The sequence below is a fragment of the Octopus bimaculoides genome, chromosome 2 (assembly GCF_001194135.2).
Source record: "Octopus bimaculoides isolate UCB-OBI-ISO-001 chromosome 2, ASM119413v2, whole genome shotgun sequence".
Taxonomy (NCBI): Eukaryota; Metazoa; Mollusca; class Cephalopoda; order Octopoda; family Octopodidae; genus Octopus; species Octopus bimaculoides.
This window is the reverse complement of record NC_068982.1, coordinates 34,189,893-34,207,469: the sequence shown is the minus strand read 5'-3', so window position 1 is coordinate 34,207,469 and position 17,577 is coordinate 34,189,893. Positions and strand designations below refer to the sequence as shown.

Genomic DNA, 17,577 nt, shown 5'->3' with positions numbered 1-17,577 from the left:
CATTAAGAGTCTGTGGAGTGCTCAGCCACTTGCACGTTAATTTTACGAGCAGGCTGTTCCGTTGATCGGATCAATTGGAACCCTCGATGTCATAAGCAACGGAGTGCCAACAACAACAACAACAACAATCCATGATAGAAACATGGAGACATGAAAGCAGAAGTGCAACTAGGGTTTAATTGCAATATTTTTTTTCTTTGTCTGGAAAGTCAATTATTTTGTTTTTGTAGTATAGGCTTTTAATTTTACCCTTTTATTTTCATTTATGCTATTTTTTTCATCAGAAAATAAATTTATATTCATAGGGTCCAGAAGAATCTTTAACTTCTTGTTCATCTATTCTTGATGAGGGTACTGTACAAGAAAAGGAAGAGTCCAACCTAAGTGTAGTATGTCGGTAAGTCTCTTACATTAAAGTTTTGAATGAGTTTTCCCATTCTTATTCTCTTAATTTCTATAATTCTTATCATTGTAGTTGAAATAAGGGGGTTTGCTTTTTTTTTTTATATTTTTGTAACTGAATACTACTTTTTGCTCATTTAGAAAAGTGAGGATAAAAGTTAGATTAATAAGGACGAGTAAGAAACAGTTTTTCTAAATGATATAACATAATGTCATTAACTTATTATATTGATAAATTTTATTTTAAATAATTCATTATTAATTATATTGATTTCTTGTGTTTGGATACAAAAATTAATTTATAATGTGCATGTGGATGATAATTGTTTCAAGTTCTATAATGCATATATTTGTAAATCTTTGATTATACATTTGAAATCTAAATTCATTTCTATAAGATTTGTAAGAAGCTTACTCCCCAATCACATGGTTCCAAGTTCAGTTTCACTGCAGGGCACCTTGGGCAATTGTCTTCTACTATAGTCTTGGGCCAACCAAAGCCTTATGAGTGGATTTAGTAGATGGAAACTGAAAGAAGCCTGTTGTATATAGCTATGTGTGTGTCTTTGTTTGTCTCCCCATCACTGCTTGACAACCGGTGTGGGTGTGTTTATGTCCCCATAACTTAGTGGTTCAGCAAAAGAGACTAATAGAATAAATACTAGGCTTAAAAAATAAGTCCTGGGGTCAATTTGTTCATCTAAAACCCTTCAAGGCAGTGCTCCAGCACGGCCGCAGTCAAATGACTGAAACAAGTAAAAGAATCTCCTCAAGTCTGCTTTCCATGCTGGCATGGATTGGATGGTTCCACAGGATCCAAAAGGCTGGAGGACCACATCTTACTCCAATGTCTCTGTCTTGATATGTTTTTTACAGCTGGCTACTCTTGCTAATGCCAATCACTTTACAGAGTATACTAGGTGCTTTTATTCCTGGCACTAGCACAAGTGAGGTCACCTAGTAATTCAATTGAGAAGGAAAATAGAAGGGAAGGTGGCTTTAAACAAGGTACCGAAAAGTTAAAGTATGATGGAACAGTTTTAATGTTGTGGAGAAGATTCAGTTGCACCACATTTTGTACGGGTGGAGTAGTGCCAGCAGAGAGATAAATATAGTGGTAACAAAATGCCAGAGCAAACCCTCAATGTAACATATCCAAGAAGAGTGCATGGAGATGGAAAGATCAAGGAAGATGGGTAAAGATTGCAAGGATGTGTATAAGGGAAGAGTGAGTTGTGAATAGAAATAGGGGGGAGGTGGAGTGGTCAGTGACAACAATGAGGGATGAATATCAATAGAAAATGACTCTGTGGCAAGTGAGTAATACTTGCAATATAAAATGATGTTGATTAATTGGTATAACTTTGATTGTGTAGTTGGCAGTGCAGTACCATGATTTTATAACCATTGCATATTGCATATGATTCTTAATATTAATGAATATTTTTCTTGTGTAAACAATTTGTCATATATTGATATGCTTGTGTTTTATTCTACATATACAACATAGCTATTTTTTTTTTTAATGTTTCTTTTATTTAATAATTCAATCTAAATATTTTTTTACTATTCTAGAAATGCGCGAATAGCTGTCAATCAACTGCTGAAGCTGAAAAAGGAATTAGAGCCAAATTCTCCAGATGAAGAGGAGGCAAAAGTATTTACGCCTGCTGAAATTCAAGGTGGTCGACCAGTATATAAATGTCATGTCTGTATGCGTTCATTCCGTGGAAGTGCATATTTACGATTTCATCTTAGAAGCCACACAGGTATAGTTTTTATTCCAGAGGCTTCTTAGCCACTTTTCACGATAGCAGATTTATATGTAAATTATTTAGGCCTATTTGAAGCATTGAGAAATTTGAAATTAAGTCTTTTTAAGAAGGTGTGTGTAGTGGTTCATTATTGTGGCCATCTGTCATTTTGTTTGTTGTTTTCCATCTAATAGGTACCTGATATATTAATAGCTATTTTTTATAGCCTCATTTGCATTTAAGCAGACACTTAAAAAGACTTATTTTCAAATTTGAAAGTACTATTTAATATTTAGTATTAATACATTCTTGAACTTTTCATACCTCCGTTTGGCAGACATCCATAAATGTATAAAAGATAATGCAGTAAGTTATTGATCATATGCAGCATACAATCCATTTGTGTGTATAAGATTTATAAAAAAATTTAACACTGTTAGCAACTTAAATGCCAATTGTTAAATGGAAGTGTGGAAGATGAAGTGAATAAGCTAAATAAGAAAAAACGATTTGGCATTGAAGATGTTATTGAAGTAGACTGTATATTCTTAGTAAAACATATGTAAAGGTATTTTTAGCAAATATTGGTTTTCATACTTCGATTTTGACATGCTGACACAGGCTAGTGAGTGTGATACAGAAAAAAATGGAAACTTCCAGAGAAAATTGTGTAAATCTGAAAAATACAGTGAAAATGTTTAGAAAAGCTATTTGACCTGATAAAAATCTTATGTAAAATCTTAATATGTTTATACATATATATATATATAATAGTGTACGTTTAAACACAAGAGAAAGCTGCCTTCAACAGGCAGTTTTTACATGCTAGAAGAAGTAGTCAAAACGACCAAAACCACATTTAAGAGCAATCTTCAAAAGGAATAAAAAATAAAAACTTTTACCTTGTTAGTTTAATCCGGTCAGACCTAGGTTTCAAAATTTTTTTAGCAAATAAAATAATTTGCTAGCCGAAATCTCTTCAGTGACCGTGCCATAACACTAACATATAATTAAGAAACGAATAACACGTGTCTCATTGTTATATATTATAATTTTTCAAATTCACTGCTCAAGTGCAGTTTCAGTTGGCAGTAAATGAATAAATGCCAAACTAATCTTTTAAAAATTGCTAAATATACGTAAAATATAGAGAGGTGAGTTTTTTTAGAAATTTCACACCAGTGGCCTAACATGTATAAAAAGTCAATAGACAACGGGCAAACTGCAGCCTACTTTCCAAATGGCATTCCTAACAAAAAAGATATCTTAGGTTTTCTTTTGTAGTGCAGCCCACATGATGAGCTATGTCTTATGCCAGCCTTCTTCTCAAAAAAAAAAAAATTAACTGTGTGTGATTTAGATGGATATTTACACATCTTCCATTTGTATGGATGTAGAGGCATCAATGCCTACACACATGATGCAGACACAAAATTAAGACTTCATTTGTTAAAATAAATTGAAAGATAATTCAAATTCATATGTATGGTTGCACTTGTCAAAAATCTATGCTAATTTCTGAAATACTTACTTTATGCTGTTTGCTTTGTATTCATTCAGGTGAGAGACCTTTCAAGTGCAGTGAATGTGGTAAAGCGTTTACTACTAAAGACATGTTAAACAAACATGTTAGCACTCACTCTGAAGAACGTAACTTTAAATGTGGAGAATGCGGCAAGTTATTCAAGCGAATTTCCCATGTACAAGAACATCTCAAAATTCACAGCACTATGCGTCCTTATACATGTTCTGTGTGTGATAAATCTTTCAAAACATCTGTAAGTATATTTCCTTTTTTTTTTTTTTTAGTACTTGATAAACACATTAAATGATTTGAATGAACAGATGCCATGCATCAAAATGAATTTTTCAAAAGCTTAACTTTACATAAAACATTCTTATAAAAAGTTATTAGTAATAGTAATATGCTTATGTATTGGAAAAAGCTTTCATTAGTTAAAAGCAGAATATGTGTAGTTATATATTAAGGAAATTTTAATATTTTTATTAAAATTTAGGAAACTGTTCATTGTTTTAATTAGTATAAACCTTGTCAAAAACAGTTGTAAAATTATATGATTGTCTGATTGGAAAAATTTGCACTAGAAGCTATATTGTTTATTTATTCAATATTGCTAGGTTATATTGAAACTATGCTCTAGGGAAATAAACAGTATTAATTTCTGAAAGGCATGGGATCATTTAGCCCTAGGTCAGCCCTCATTGAAGGGACCTCGATCAAAAGTTCTTCAATCACAACCATTCTTCCATTTTTATTTTCAGATATAATATATACATTATGTAAGGTATATTTCACTTTTATAGGACATTAGTGTGCTCTGAGAGGGATTTGGTTGTTATTTCTACCTCATAAGAGAGGCTCCATCAGTGGGTCATATGTATTGGATATGCAAGTTGCATGGTAAACTTAATTTGATTCCCAGTTTAAATCTGCCACTTGGTGCATAGATGCCTTTAGCAGAGTTCACTCAGTTGTAAGGATTCAGATTAGGTATCCAACTAAGCTCTTTGCACCAGTCTTAGAGGTCCTGCAAAAGGTGATAGAAGCTGCTCATTTTCGTTTGGCTGGACCTTAGAGAAAGGAGTAATGGATTCATAGAAACTGTTGAGAGCCTGACTAAATACTTAGTAATTATATCATTTTACATTCTGAATTCAATTCCCACTGAAGTCATTACCTTTCATCCTTCTGATTTTGATCTAAGTACTGGGATTGATTACATCAACTACATCCCTTCTTCCAAATTTATTATATTATACCAAACTCAGAAATAAATATTTTCTAATTTAATGTTACTTGTTGCCATCAGTTTGATACTAGATACAATTTTTATTCATACTTTTATATTACTTCTATATTTCAACAGAATGCATTGAAAGTACATCTTCGAATCCATACCGATGTTCTTCCTTATGAGTGTCAGTTCTGTCAGCGCCACTTCCGTGAGAAAGGCTCTTTACAAAGACACGTGCGTATGCACACTGGTGAACGTCCATTTCAGTGTAAATTCTGTAATCGAAGTTTTGCTGAGCATGGTACTCTTAACCGACATCTCAAAGCCAAAGGTAAATTTTCTACCATCTGATCCTTATAGATTACACTGTGTAACAAAAAAATTTTTTTTCTTTTTTGGTTTTGGTCAGTGAGTGTTTTTTCTTTTCCAATTTGCTTCTATCTAGAAATCAAATGAAATGAGCATTATTCCCTTCAAACTTTGCTTTTGTAACCTGGACATCAATGTTTTGAAACTGGCCTATTTTCCATTACATTTCAGATAGATTCAGCACTGAGTTGCTGAAGCAGAAATATTGTTATAACAAATATTCTGCTGCTCAATACCACAGATTTGTTTGTAAGTTGCTTGACCGTAAGCACTTGAGCATATGCCTTAGTGGCTGATAATGTGTGCATCTCTGATCATGAGTAGGAGTAGTGGAGGAGCATCATAACCATGTGTTGAGAGGGATTCTTTAGTGTTTGAATAAATGTATCAAAAGTAAAGTTTCAAAGAAATATTAGCTATTTTTCATACTTTCCAGGAGTAAGCAAATAGGAAAAAGCAGTTGCTACCGAAGGATAAAACACATGTTACAGTGTTATTATTATTAACAACATTATGAAGGCAGTGAGCTGGTACAATTGTTAGCATTGCCAGGTGAAATGCTTAGCGGTATTTTAACTGCCGCTATGTTCTGAGTTCAAATTCCACCGAGGTCAGCTTAGCCTTTCAACCTTTCAGGGTCAATTAAATAAGTACCAGTTACGCACTGAGGTTGATGTAATTGACTTAATCCCTTCCCCCAAATTTGAGGCCTTGTGCTTCCAGTAGAAAGGATTATTAACAACATTATTATGTTACTGAATACTCTGTCTCTGGATTTACTTGTACAACATTTCAGACAATGTCATCTAATTTCACATGAGACTCACCTAACTGAATTAAGATTTTGTAGTTCAAAAACAGTTTTTTTTTCTTCAGATTCTGAAGTATGCAGAAATTACTGCAAGTGAAAAGTACTGAGCATCTTATCTGATTAATACATATTTATTAATGTAGTTAAATTAACCCTTTAGCATTTAAGCCAGCCATTTCCAGCTCAAGTATTCTACCTATTTTATGTTCAAACCAACCAGATCCAGCCTCTTGCACCTCTCCTGTGATGTCATTCTAAAAAAATATTGCACCATTGAAATTTTAAAGCAGTGAGACGATGCATGTCAAATTCAAAACAATATGAATGAATACACATTACATTTGACAGTAATTTGAATGCTAAAGTGTTAAACTATTACTGACATCATAAGAATTTTTATAAATTTTCAAGCAAACATGAAATAATTCTTTATGGAATAATATTTCTTGAAGCACATAACATACAGCTATAAAGTTAGCATTTAAATATTGGGCTGGAAAACTCTTTTTAAATAGAAAAAGTTGAAGGCTACTTTCAGAAAATTTTCTATCCAGAAGGATTTTATAATCCAATATTTACCTACTGTTATTTGCCAATAAGCTACTTTCAATAAATCTAATTTTTATTTGTCACTAATTCAGCATTTAACTCTTAATTTTTTAACTCACAGTTCCTTGTATTCGGCTAGCCAAATACAAAGATGTTACTGATGGTACTTATCCAACAGTATTAGCAGAATTTTCATCTGTTGTAGCTGATACTCAGCAGTATATTGTATCCGAGAGGGAAGAAAAGACTGATTCTGAACTAGAGGTAAGGTTTGCAAGTGATACACTTGATTGTTCTATTCTGAAACTTTGAATTTACATCCAACATCATCTCATAATCATCATTTTAACATCCACTTTTCCATGCTTGTATGGGTCAAACAGTCTATTGAGGCAGATGGATGCCCTTCTTGTTACCATCTTGTTTACAAGTAAGGTAATATTTTACCATGGCCAGACATGTCCTTGCAGAATATTGGAAATGAATGTCACCACTTGTATGACAGTGACAATCATTTTACAACTATCGCACAATGTCAAGACAAGGAGACACAAGCATGCATACATGCGCGCGCACACACACATACACACATCTCTTTTAGTTTCCATGTACTAAATCCACTCACAAGGTTTTGGCTGGCCAAGGGCTATAGTAGAACATATTTGCCCACCATGTGGTTGGGAAGCACACTTATTACCAGACAGTCATGCTTGTGCCTCAACAAAACATTAAATATTAATTTTATTGTTCAGTATTATAAATACATAAACAATGGACACAAAGTTAAAGTACTGGACTATTGACCACATGGTTAATAAGTTTAGATCTTTTTGTATACTTTTCTGCTTGTTTCAGTTTACTTGACTGGATAAAATCAGGCCCTACTCCTGCTTCAGCTCAGTAAAGTTTTCAACTGCATCTGGCATGCTAATCTCCTCTCAAAACTTCCCACTCATATACCCCAGCTGTCTCTCATGTAATGGACCAATTTCATTTTGTCAGATCATAGCCAGGGCTGATAGAATTCTATCTGATCTACACAAATGCTTGAATGTACTCAGTATTTGATTCCCTCTCCTTCTCTCTTCCTTTTACACATCAGTTACCTACTTGGTGTCACCTCCAACAACACCCACTCTTACACCTGATATTACTGTGTATCCTTCACTGAATCTGTAAACAGATACCTTATGGGAGTAGGCTGACCAAAATACTCTAATGGAGGGTGACTAAATGTGATTTATTTTTCAACATCGTCCCCCTTGTGGTCCACACACTTCTTCCATCAATGCTGCAGTGCTAGGATCCCATTGGTGAAGACGCTTTCATCTTGTTGGTCAAAAACGTCATCAACAGCAGATACGTCATCATCACTGTGATGCTGGTTTCCAAGCCAAGAGTTTGTTTCATATTGGGAAACGGCTGATAGTCAGATGGAGCCAAATCAAGAGAATAAGGAGTGTGGTCAACCAGATCAAAGCCGCAGTCATGCACAGCAGCCATTGAAACCAAGGACTTGTGTGCTGAAGCATTGTCATAATGAACAAGGCCTCTTTCATCGGTTTTCCTGGACATTTGGTCTTGATAGCCTTTCATAACTACCTCAGCAAATTGACATAGTACTCTCCGTTGATAGAATGGTAGTTCTATCAATGGTAGTTTGAAGGTAGTTTTCACTGGATGGAATGTCACTTAAGCTCAAAGTGATGAAGCCAACACTCATCCTGGGTTAGGGAATGTTTGAGGAAACCAGCTAGATGTGCCTCAAACAATGTCAGATTTCCTCATGATGTGATCAGCTTGGTGCACTTTTCACTAGGTGTCAGAAGACATGGCACCTGCCGAGCAGAAGCAGTCATTATGTCAAGTTCATTGTGCAGAATATTCTCAACTCTTATGGAATATGCTAATGGTATTAGCTATTTGATTTATAGTCAATCGCCTGTCATCCATCACCATGTGGTGAATATGATCAATGTTTTTCTCAGTGGTGACAGTTGCAAGATGCTCAGATTTTGTGTCATCTTCAAGGTTCTCCCTTCCCCGCCTAAATTCAGCTGCCCACTTTTGCACTGTTGATAACATTGAAGCATCATCCCTTAATGTAGCAACCATGCCAGCATGAATGTCCTTGGGGCTAAACCTTTTTTCTGCAGGTATTAGATAACACCACAATGCTAAATTTTGTCCATTTTCAAAAGAAGACGCTACTAATTACTTTTGAAGTCTTTTTTTGAACAGTCAAGATGTCAGTTTGCCTGAATCACTCCTTCATACTCTGCCTATTTTTTCAGCTCACCCTCATAAAAATATCTTCCAATAGAGATTGTGTGCCAATTCTGTTTTCTTCAACAGCAAAAAGAACACAATCACTGCATATGTGAAGAAAACTTCATTCTGAATGCCAAGCCTCACTCAGGGGGTCTCCCTTGGCAAATGCATGTCCTTAACGTAGCAAAGAATGTGCTGCAAAAGATTAACCATTTCAGTCCCAAACCAAAAAAATACTTCATCTCTTAACAACTACTAACCTTCTACAAAACACAGGTGAAATCCTTATTGGGTACTGCTCTTTTCTATGCAGTACAGTACTGTTAAAACACAGATATTCTATACTTCATCTAGACTGGCATGATGTCACATGGGGACACATTCCAGACCTTGATTCACAGATGTTGTCCTCTCTCTCTTTCTTTTATAGCACTACTACAAAGGCCTCCATTTCTTGGATCCAGCTGGTCTCATATGACCTTCACTTTAGCTCTTTCAGCTCATTTGTCTCATCTCCTTTCATTGCCTATTTTATGTCCAATACTCAGTCCCTCTCTCCCACCACATTAAACATTTCCCACCTTGCACATGTCTTTCCTGCAATCAGCAACTTGCAAAAGTCTAAAGAATCACATCAATGGCATCAGTCTGACCAGTTTTTGAAAACCTACTCTGCTCCTTTACTTTTGACCTGACAAATATAAAAAAAATATACACAAAATTCGTCTTTGACATGGTCAAAAGAAAGAATTATTTTATATATTAACACTTGCATGTATGATTGCCTTTATGTCCATAAAATTTCAAAACCCAGGTATCTGCAAGATAGGAAGTAGGAACTATTTGGTAGGCATTTAATATGGCAATGCTTATATTTTACATTCGGATTCATTTGAGAGAAGTGATATTGACACATCAATCATATGAAAGCGAAAAGATTTATCTCCAACAAAAAAAAAAAGATCAAAAGTATGAAGAGGAGAAAGACTGCTTAAAACAAATGCTGTTCTACATGAATTATTAACAGGATAAATTATTTGAAGCAAAACAAAATGTAATTTGAAACTGTATTGACTTTTTTTTATCTTTTTATTTCTAGACTGCTGAATATGTAGTGCTGCATACAAATTTATCATCAGATGAAATTATTCAGAATGTAGAAATCAGTGCCAATCCGCATGATGTGCAGCACTCAATGTTGGAAGCTACAGGATCTGAGGAAACTGCATCATACATAGTTGTCAGCACAGGTTCGCAAGAAAACAATCTCGACATGCTTGATATACAAGCTGTGGAGAGTTTAATTCTCCCTGCTGAAGAGCAGGTTGTTCAGCAGTCAGATATTGAAGTTAGTGTTGTTAATGAGGAGAACGAACAGATTGTTGACACGAATGGTGACTGCAGTGAAGATCATCATGTTAGCAATATTGTAAATAACAACGATAACATTGTAGATAACAATGAGAACATTGTAGATAATATTGAGAACATCGATCAGAGCAATGACATTAATACTGTTGAAGATTTACAAACAGTAACACTAGTTCAACAGGCTATTCCTACTGAGAACAATGAAATCCATGCTATTGCAGTGGCCCCACAAGAGGAAAACACTGTATGTGTTTCAACATCAGACACCATTCACCAGGCTGTTATAACTGTTGGTATGGTAGATTCCTGTGGTCAGGAACAATCTCTAGACATATCTACTGATATGATGGCTACTTGCAGCCACGAACAATCCCTCGACATAGCTGCCGATATGATGGATCCTTGTAACCAGGAACAATCTCTTGACATATCTTCTATCCAAGAAGTAAGTGCCATGGATGTGGATGAAAGCTGACATTAAAAATATTATTGTATGTATTATGTGGCTGTTAATGCAGGAAGATTTGTCTATGATTTACTGCAGAACTGTTATGAGATCTTTGTATTCACTTGTATGAAATAAAAGAATGGGCAAATATATTTTTATCAGGAAAAAAACTAAATATGAAGAGTATATTCTTCCAGTGTCATCAAAAAAATCTTGACAGTATTGAAAATGATACAAAAGGAATGATACTCCAGTAAAAATGGAAAACTTAAATGGTTAATTCATAATATGAAACCAAACAATAAAAGAATCTTTTATAAAATATTTTTGATTTTTCTTGAATTTCTACAAAATTGATCATCATTTTAACAGCCATTTTTCCATGCCTGCATTGACCAGGTTATTAAGGCAGATTTTTTTATGATGGATGCCCTTCTTGTTGCCAACCCTTACTCGTTTCTAAGCAAGGTAATATTTTCCTGTAGTTAGATGTTTTCCCTCAATATTGGAAATGAATGTCATTCAGTTACATGACATGTCAAGATGAGAAAAAAACATGGGTGCACATACACACACTGGGCTTCTTTCAGTTTCTATCACTTCTATATCCGGTGGAATTCCTTCTACCCTCACCTTGGAAGTCTTTCTTCCAAGGTATGTGGGCAGAAGCACTACCTCCTCTGTTTTCACCACCACACTCCTCTACTGTTCTAAATTGTACGGCCATTGTGCCATATTTTCTTCCTTTCCTCATGTACATTATTTCTTTCGACTTCTCTCTTGGTGCTTTTTCCGTTTCAGCTTCCACCTGCTCGGCCTTTTTCCCTTTTAGCAAGAACACCTTATAGGTGATCGTTCTTTCCATTCGCTCTATAATTCCTGGGTGGGGGGCGACAGCTTCACTTCCCCTCCCACCTTCTCATATTCCTTCAGGCCGGCCAAGTCCAACTCCCTTCGCTTCATCTCCGTAACCTCAGCAAAACTCCTTGTCCTTTCCAACACTCCGTCCATCTCTATGACTGCCCTTACCAGCTCTTCCTCTGCTGAAGACAACTCAGACCCGCTAAAGTCTGAGTACATTGTCTCTATCCTTGAAGTAGCCAAAAACACAACGTCCGACACAAACGACAAACCAAATGCACTCTGGGTGACGCATGCTCGGAAGCAAGCTTCTTACCACACAGCCATGCCTGTATGTATGTGTCTATGTTTGTCTCCTACCACTGCTTGACAACCAGAGTTGGTTTGTTTACATCCCCAGTTCAACAAAAGAGACCAATAGAATAAGTACCTAACATAAATATAAATACTAGGGTCAATTTGTTCGACTAAGAGTTTCAAGGCAGTGCCCCAGCATGGTTGTATTCCAATGACTGAAACAAGTAAAAGATCAAAAATACTGATTTTGCTTATGAAATGTGAAGTTGTATGATGTAGTGGTTTGGATGTTGGAGTCACATTCATTATATTATAGGTTTGATATTTGAACCAGGCAGTGCATTGTATCCTTGAGCAAGACACTTCATTTTACATTACTTGATTCCACTCAGCTGAAAATGAGTACCAATGACAACTGTAGGCAGATATCCCATTCACAGGAGAGTCGTGTGCTCTGAATCATTTCACACAGAAACCAGGATATGCTCAAATTTATTGAGCCTATAAGCCTGTGGCAGACTTCATTACGAAATGCAAAAAGCTTATTAGAGACTGAAAATTTATACAATATCATCCAAATCAATAAAAATTTGTTTTGGCTCTAATATTTGGGTCTGAGAAATGCAACTCATCATTGTTTTAACATCTATTTTTCCATTTTTGCATTTGCATGGGTCAGACAAGTGTGTGTAGAAGCAGAGTTTTCTACAGCCAGATACCCCTCTTATTACCAACCCTCACTTCTTTCTATGTGAGGTAATATTTTCCCACTCCGCTGAACAACGATCCCAGATATGTTTACATGGAAGGCTGGAAACAAAGAATGCCATCAGTGAGCCGTTATTTACAACCAGCAGAATACATGAAAAGGGAAATTACAAACTCAAACACACCCAGATATATACACACACAATGGGCTTCTTTCTGTTACCACGTACCAAATCCACTCAAAAAGCTTTGGACTGACCTTAAAATTATGTGGTTGGGAAGTCAACTTTTTAATCACACAGCCATCCCTGTGCCTAAACTAAACTTCAAATATAAACCAGCAGTGAAGATAAGCATCAAATGTCTTAAACTGAATGGAACTGGGAAAAATAACTTTTGGGGAAATTAAAATTTCAAAATAAAAGATATATCAGATTATTTTGTTAGTTATGAAAAACAAAGGGACAAGAAGAAAAATCAATATCAGACTTTATTACATTGATTAGTTTGAAAAGCATTCAGAAATAGACACATACATACATATATTAAAGTGTCTCTTCAAGTGTCTTCATACATACATATATTAAAGTGTCTCTTCTTGCAAAGCTATCTCTAATTTATCACTGTCATAACATTAACGTTCAATCATTAAATTATCTCTAGCTTCAGTTATTAGCTTCATATGTACACCAGCATGATTGGGAGGAAACCTCTACATGGTTGCTTGATCTGCCAAAATAGCAGCAACAGTTTATGTTTCTGTCTTAAAAAAGGAAGGACAATAGTGTCTGCAATACACTACCCGAATTCAATGAAAATTTTCCATAAAATCAAAATGTTACCAGCACAATTTGAATATATATATATAGTCTATGTAGTTTATAAAACTACAAATATAGAAGGTGTTTTTACAAAGACACTGTTTCTTGTGTCTTGTCTGTTTTATTTAAGTACGTTAACCAATGTTGACGGAGATTATTATCTGTGCCTGTACCTCGCTTCAGTTCAAGTTTTTCCAGAAGTGATAACAAAACTGGTCTATTTTCTTGTAAAAGGCCTGGATAAAATAAGAACAACTTATTCCAGAGTTGACTGAGACTAGCAGGAAAATTAGCAAAATAGTCACTCAGAAACTGATTAAGTATTTCTAATAATTCTTTACAAGGTACTTCTGTGGAATACTGATAACATGCTTTCAGGAGAAGGTTTAACACCTGTGTTGTACTTTGTCTAAGTTGGGAAGTTTTTGTAAGTAAATAACATTCCAGAAGTGGTCTAAGCAGTAACAGTGTATCTTTAGCAACATCTTCCGTCGATTCTGTCATATCAATAACTTCTCCAATAAACTGAACACCAATAATTGTAGATTCAGGAAGTTTTAAGCCTTCGGCTTTAAGAGTATTTTCCTGTAAAGTTACCCAAATAAAATTTCGAAAGTTTCTCATGTTACATATGCTATTTGTAACCAGTCTATCTGTAAGTAAATGTACCAAAGGATGAGGCTTTATTTGGAATGTGAAATTAGTTTGTTCTCCACCATTATATTTCAATGGAAATCTTGGCAAATATTGCAGAACTATATCTTTAAGTCTTCGTTGGACATATGGGGCATATCGACTACTGATTTTACTCAAACCCGAAACAAATAAATGAAGTGTATCATGTACAACTGACTTTATCATTGGGTTGAGAGGCTTGGAGGGAATAAATAAAGAATGGGGGAAGAGCAAGCAATCAATGACCTGCTGTAAACAAGGCACATTAAACAACAATGGTGCACAGTACTTTACAAGGTTTCCTATTGTAGTATATATATGCCTTACAACCGACATATTCGAGGGATTATCAAGAAGTGGTTGTATACTAACACTGATATCTTCAAAAAATAACTTAATATCCTCTTTCAATTTCATTTTGTCTTCCCAGCTAACAGTAATTTCATGAGCCTTTGCAAACATTTTGAAAAGTTCTATCAAAATTTCACATTCACTTGCAAGATCTGTCTTATTTACTACAGAACAGATTCTTTTAATGATAGGCAAATCTAACACATATTTGGTTACAACTTCAAGTTGTTTTGAGGGAACAGGTCCTAACAATAAACAACATCTAAGCCAGCTATGTATTAGCTTAATCTGGAGTGAGCCTTTATGAAACTGATCTTCACTAGCTTCCAGATTTTCAGTGACAGATGGTTCTGCCAAAACATGTCCAAGGAAACGACAAGTAACTGACACATTGATAGATATATCACAAACAAATTTGGAGAAGACTGAGAAAAAACTGGGACTCCAGTCAGGGAGTGTAAGTGAAAGACAAAGGAACTGAGCTGCAAGGTCAGCAATTTCCGGCAGTGCATTTGGAGATTTGGCTTCACTCTCAACAAATGGGAAAACATTTACCCACATATTTTGTGCCATCTGTTCATGGTGATCATTTGGTATGAACATATCTCCTTCGATTTCTTGTTGGGTTTTGACCAAAGAAAGCAGCTTTGATAGAACTGCACTAAACAAGACAACCATGCTACATATTTCAAAATTACGGCAAACTGTTAAAATAAGATTGATGTCTTTTGTAATGAGTTTATATTCAGATAAAGTGAATTCAGGACTAGAATCAATGAAGTCTTGTAAACAATCTATATAAACTTTAAGGACATCCCACAGATCTCTTCGCTTGTGCACATCGATGGAATCTGATGCAAATTTACTACTTATGTAATTCAGCAATGGTATTAATCTGTCAATTGCAGCACTACAGTCATTATTCCAGTGCATGAAAATGAACATTCCTGCATAAATTCCCTTTATTATCACACATTGGCGCTTGGTATCAGCTAATCGAAAATCAATCATGTTGTAAAAATCCAACAGAGATCGCAGTAGCTGCTCATCGTGTGTACATAATGTTAAGCTAAGGAATAGCTTGGTGAAATGTGTAAGACCAGGTTCTGTCAATTCTTGCATTCCTCGTTGATGGAACTTTGATAAGAGTCGTCCTTTAAAATTCCGCCAGGCTGAATTGTTCCCATCATTAACAAATTCTTTGAGTTGTTGACATGTCAGGTAAAGAAATAGGTGGAAACTATTTCCTTTAGAAAGAGTAGCTAAATCAAAATCTTTATTATTTAGCTTCAAGCATTCTTCAAATAATTCACGAGCAGTTTTAACTTTGATGACCATGCCAGGTAATCCAGATGTAGTAACCTGTAAGAAGTAAAAATATGATCTTACAAAGACATTGGACAAGTATAGATACAAAACATAAATGTTGATGTGGTCAAATACAAATTCTTAGTCTAAGGTAAAATGGAATTAATCAGATAGATCTGTTAAGAAAGCATCAACTTTATAACTGGTCAAAATCTTTGATGACAAACATTTATAGACAAAGTTTTTTGTTTTTTTTATATAATTACTATTTAGTAAGAAAGGCGGCATCATTGTGCACACATTTTGGTAAGGATCATTGGTTAAAATAAATGTAGTGTAACAATAAATAGTTACATTTATTATACAACATCAGGTTTTCGCTATTAGAGGGAACAAAGTGCCCATAGTTTCACACAGTGGCAAGATCAATGCAGGGTGCTGGAACAAAAATTTATAGATAAAGAGGAAAATCTATGTAGCTGTTCAAGGGGTTGATAAACACCTGAAACAGTTTTGAGCATTATTACCTTTCATGTATTTTATTAAATCTCTTTAAAATATTTTTATGATTTTAAATGATTTTTAAAAATGGGGAATTCTCTTTCAACCAAGAAATTTTTATTAATTATACTTTCTAATTTATTCTAGAAATTTACATGATGGGCTGATAAGTGATCAACAATTCTATGAAGGGATCAAAGATATAAAAAAACTTGTTGACCCTGGACTGAAGGAACAGAAACCATTATAGTAGGGGAAGTACCATCCTGATGAATGAATCACCAACTAGATGGGACTCGTTTAAAACAGGGTGTGTGGTATAGTTTATTCAGCAGCATTTCTATGTAAGATACATCAGCAGTACTTTAATTTTTATTGTACTGCAGTCTTGTAGAGGGTTATGAAAACTGAAGTAATTTCTGTCTCTGAAGAGGAAGCCTGGTTTTGGGGATATCATATATGTAATGTTGCCATGCGAGAGGTGCAACCCCTGCTCTTGCCAGTTCTTAAGCTGTCTGACTCATGCCAGCATAGAAAACTGATGCTGAATGATAATGATGATGTACATATGTAAGGTTAACACAAGAGATTATCAGAGATTGTGAAAGTAGCATGTGTAGGGACTTCATGAGTTGTTCATAAATACTAAGATAGTATGATATAAACTGATTTATTGATTTATTTCATGATAATACCTATATGCACTGTTGAGAGTCACATGTTCTCACTAAAGGAGGTTTTAGTAGTTCCTGCAGCATGATGTCTAAGTTGAATGTAGCTAGAGTATGAGTAGCAAAAGATTAAGACACTGGGAAGAGTAGTAACATTTGCCAATGTGTGAGAAGTCTGTATGTATATGCAAGTGTTCTCTCTCTTCACAAATCTATGGCTTGTGCCTCTGATAGCAGTCATTGTTATTAGCTGTAGTAAGGCAGCAAGCTAGCAAAATCATTACCAATCCAAATAAAATGCTTTGTGACATTTCTTCCAGCTTTATGTTCTGTGTTCAAATTCCAGTGAGGACGACTTTGCTTTTCATCCTTTCAAGGTCAATAAAATAAGTACCAGCTGAGCACTGAGGTCAATGTAATCTACCAGCCTCCTACCCGCAAAATTTCAAGCTTTGTGCCTTCAACAGAAAGGATTATTATTACTGTTGTTATTATTATTATTATTAAAGCAGCAAGCTGGCAGAATCGTTAGCGCACTGGATGAAATGCTTAGCAGTATTTCACCCACTGCTACATTCTGAGTTAAATTCCACCAAGGGTGACTTTGCCTTTCGTCCTTTCGGGGTCGATAAATTAAGTACCAGTGAAACACT

The 17,577-nt window shown here is 35.1% G+C and overlaps 2 protein-coding genes across 3 annotated transcripts in view; one reads left to right on the top strand and one right to left on the bottom strand.

Annotated features, from left to right (window-relative positions):
* Positions 1–11,055, top strand: part of LOC106868103 (transcription factor E4F1) — a 29,087-nt gene extending 18,032 nt beyond the window's left edge. Inside the window, exons 10-15 of one of the 2 annotated variants that reach the window (XM_014913225.2) lie at positions 306–397; positions 1,978–2,171; positions 3,717–3,934; positions 5,045–5,243; positions 6,847–6,905; positions 10,012–11,055. In XM_014913225.2, coding sequence (XP_014768711.1) covers positions 306–397; positions 1,978–2,171; positions 3,717–3,934; positions 5,045–5,243; positions 6,847–6,905; positions 10,012–10,758 — 1,509 coding nt within the window. In that variant the 3' untranslated portion in view covers positions 10,759–11,055. Of the gene's footprint in view, positions 1–305; positions 398–1,977; positions 2,172–3,716; positions 3,935–5,044; positions 5,244–6,762; positions 6,906–10,011 lie in introns of both variants that reach the window. The other variant, XM_014913224.2, reaches the window with a different exon arrangement.
* Positions 11,056–12,863: 1,808 nt separating this feature from the next.
* The window catches only part of LOC106868109 (protein MMS22-like), a 9,055-nt gene continuing 4,341 nt past the window's right edge, over positions 12,864–17,577 (bottom strand). The window contains exon 3 of the mRNA XM_014913231.2: positions 12,864–15,806. Coding sequence (XP_014768717.1) covers positions 13,506–15,806 — 2,301 coding nt within the window. The 3' untranslated portion in view covers positions 12,864–13,505. The remainder of the gene's footprint in view (positions 15,807–17,577) is intronic.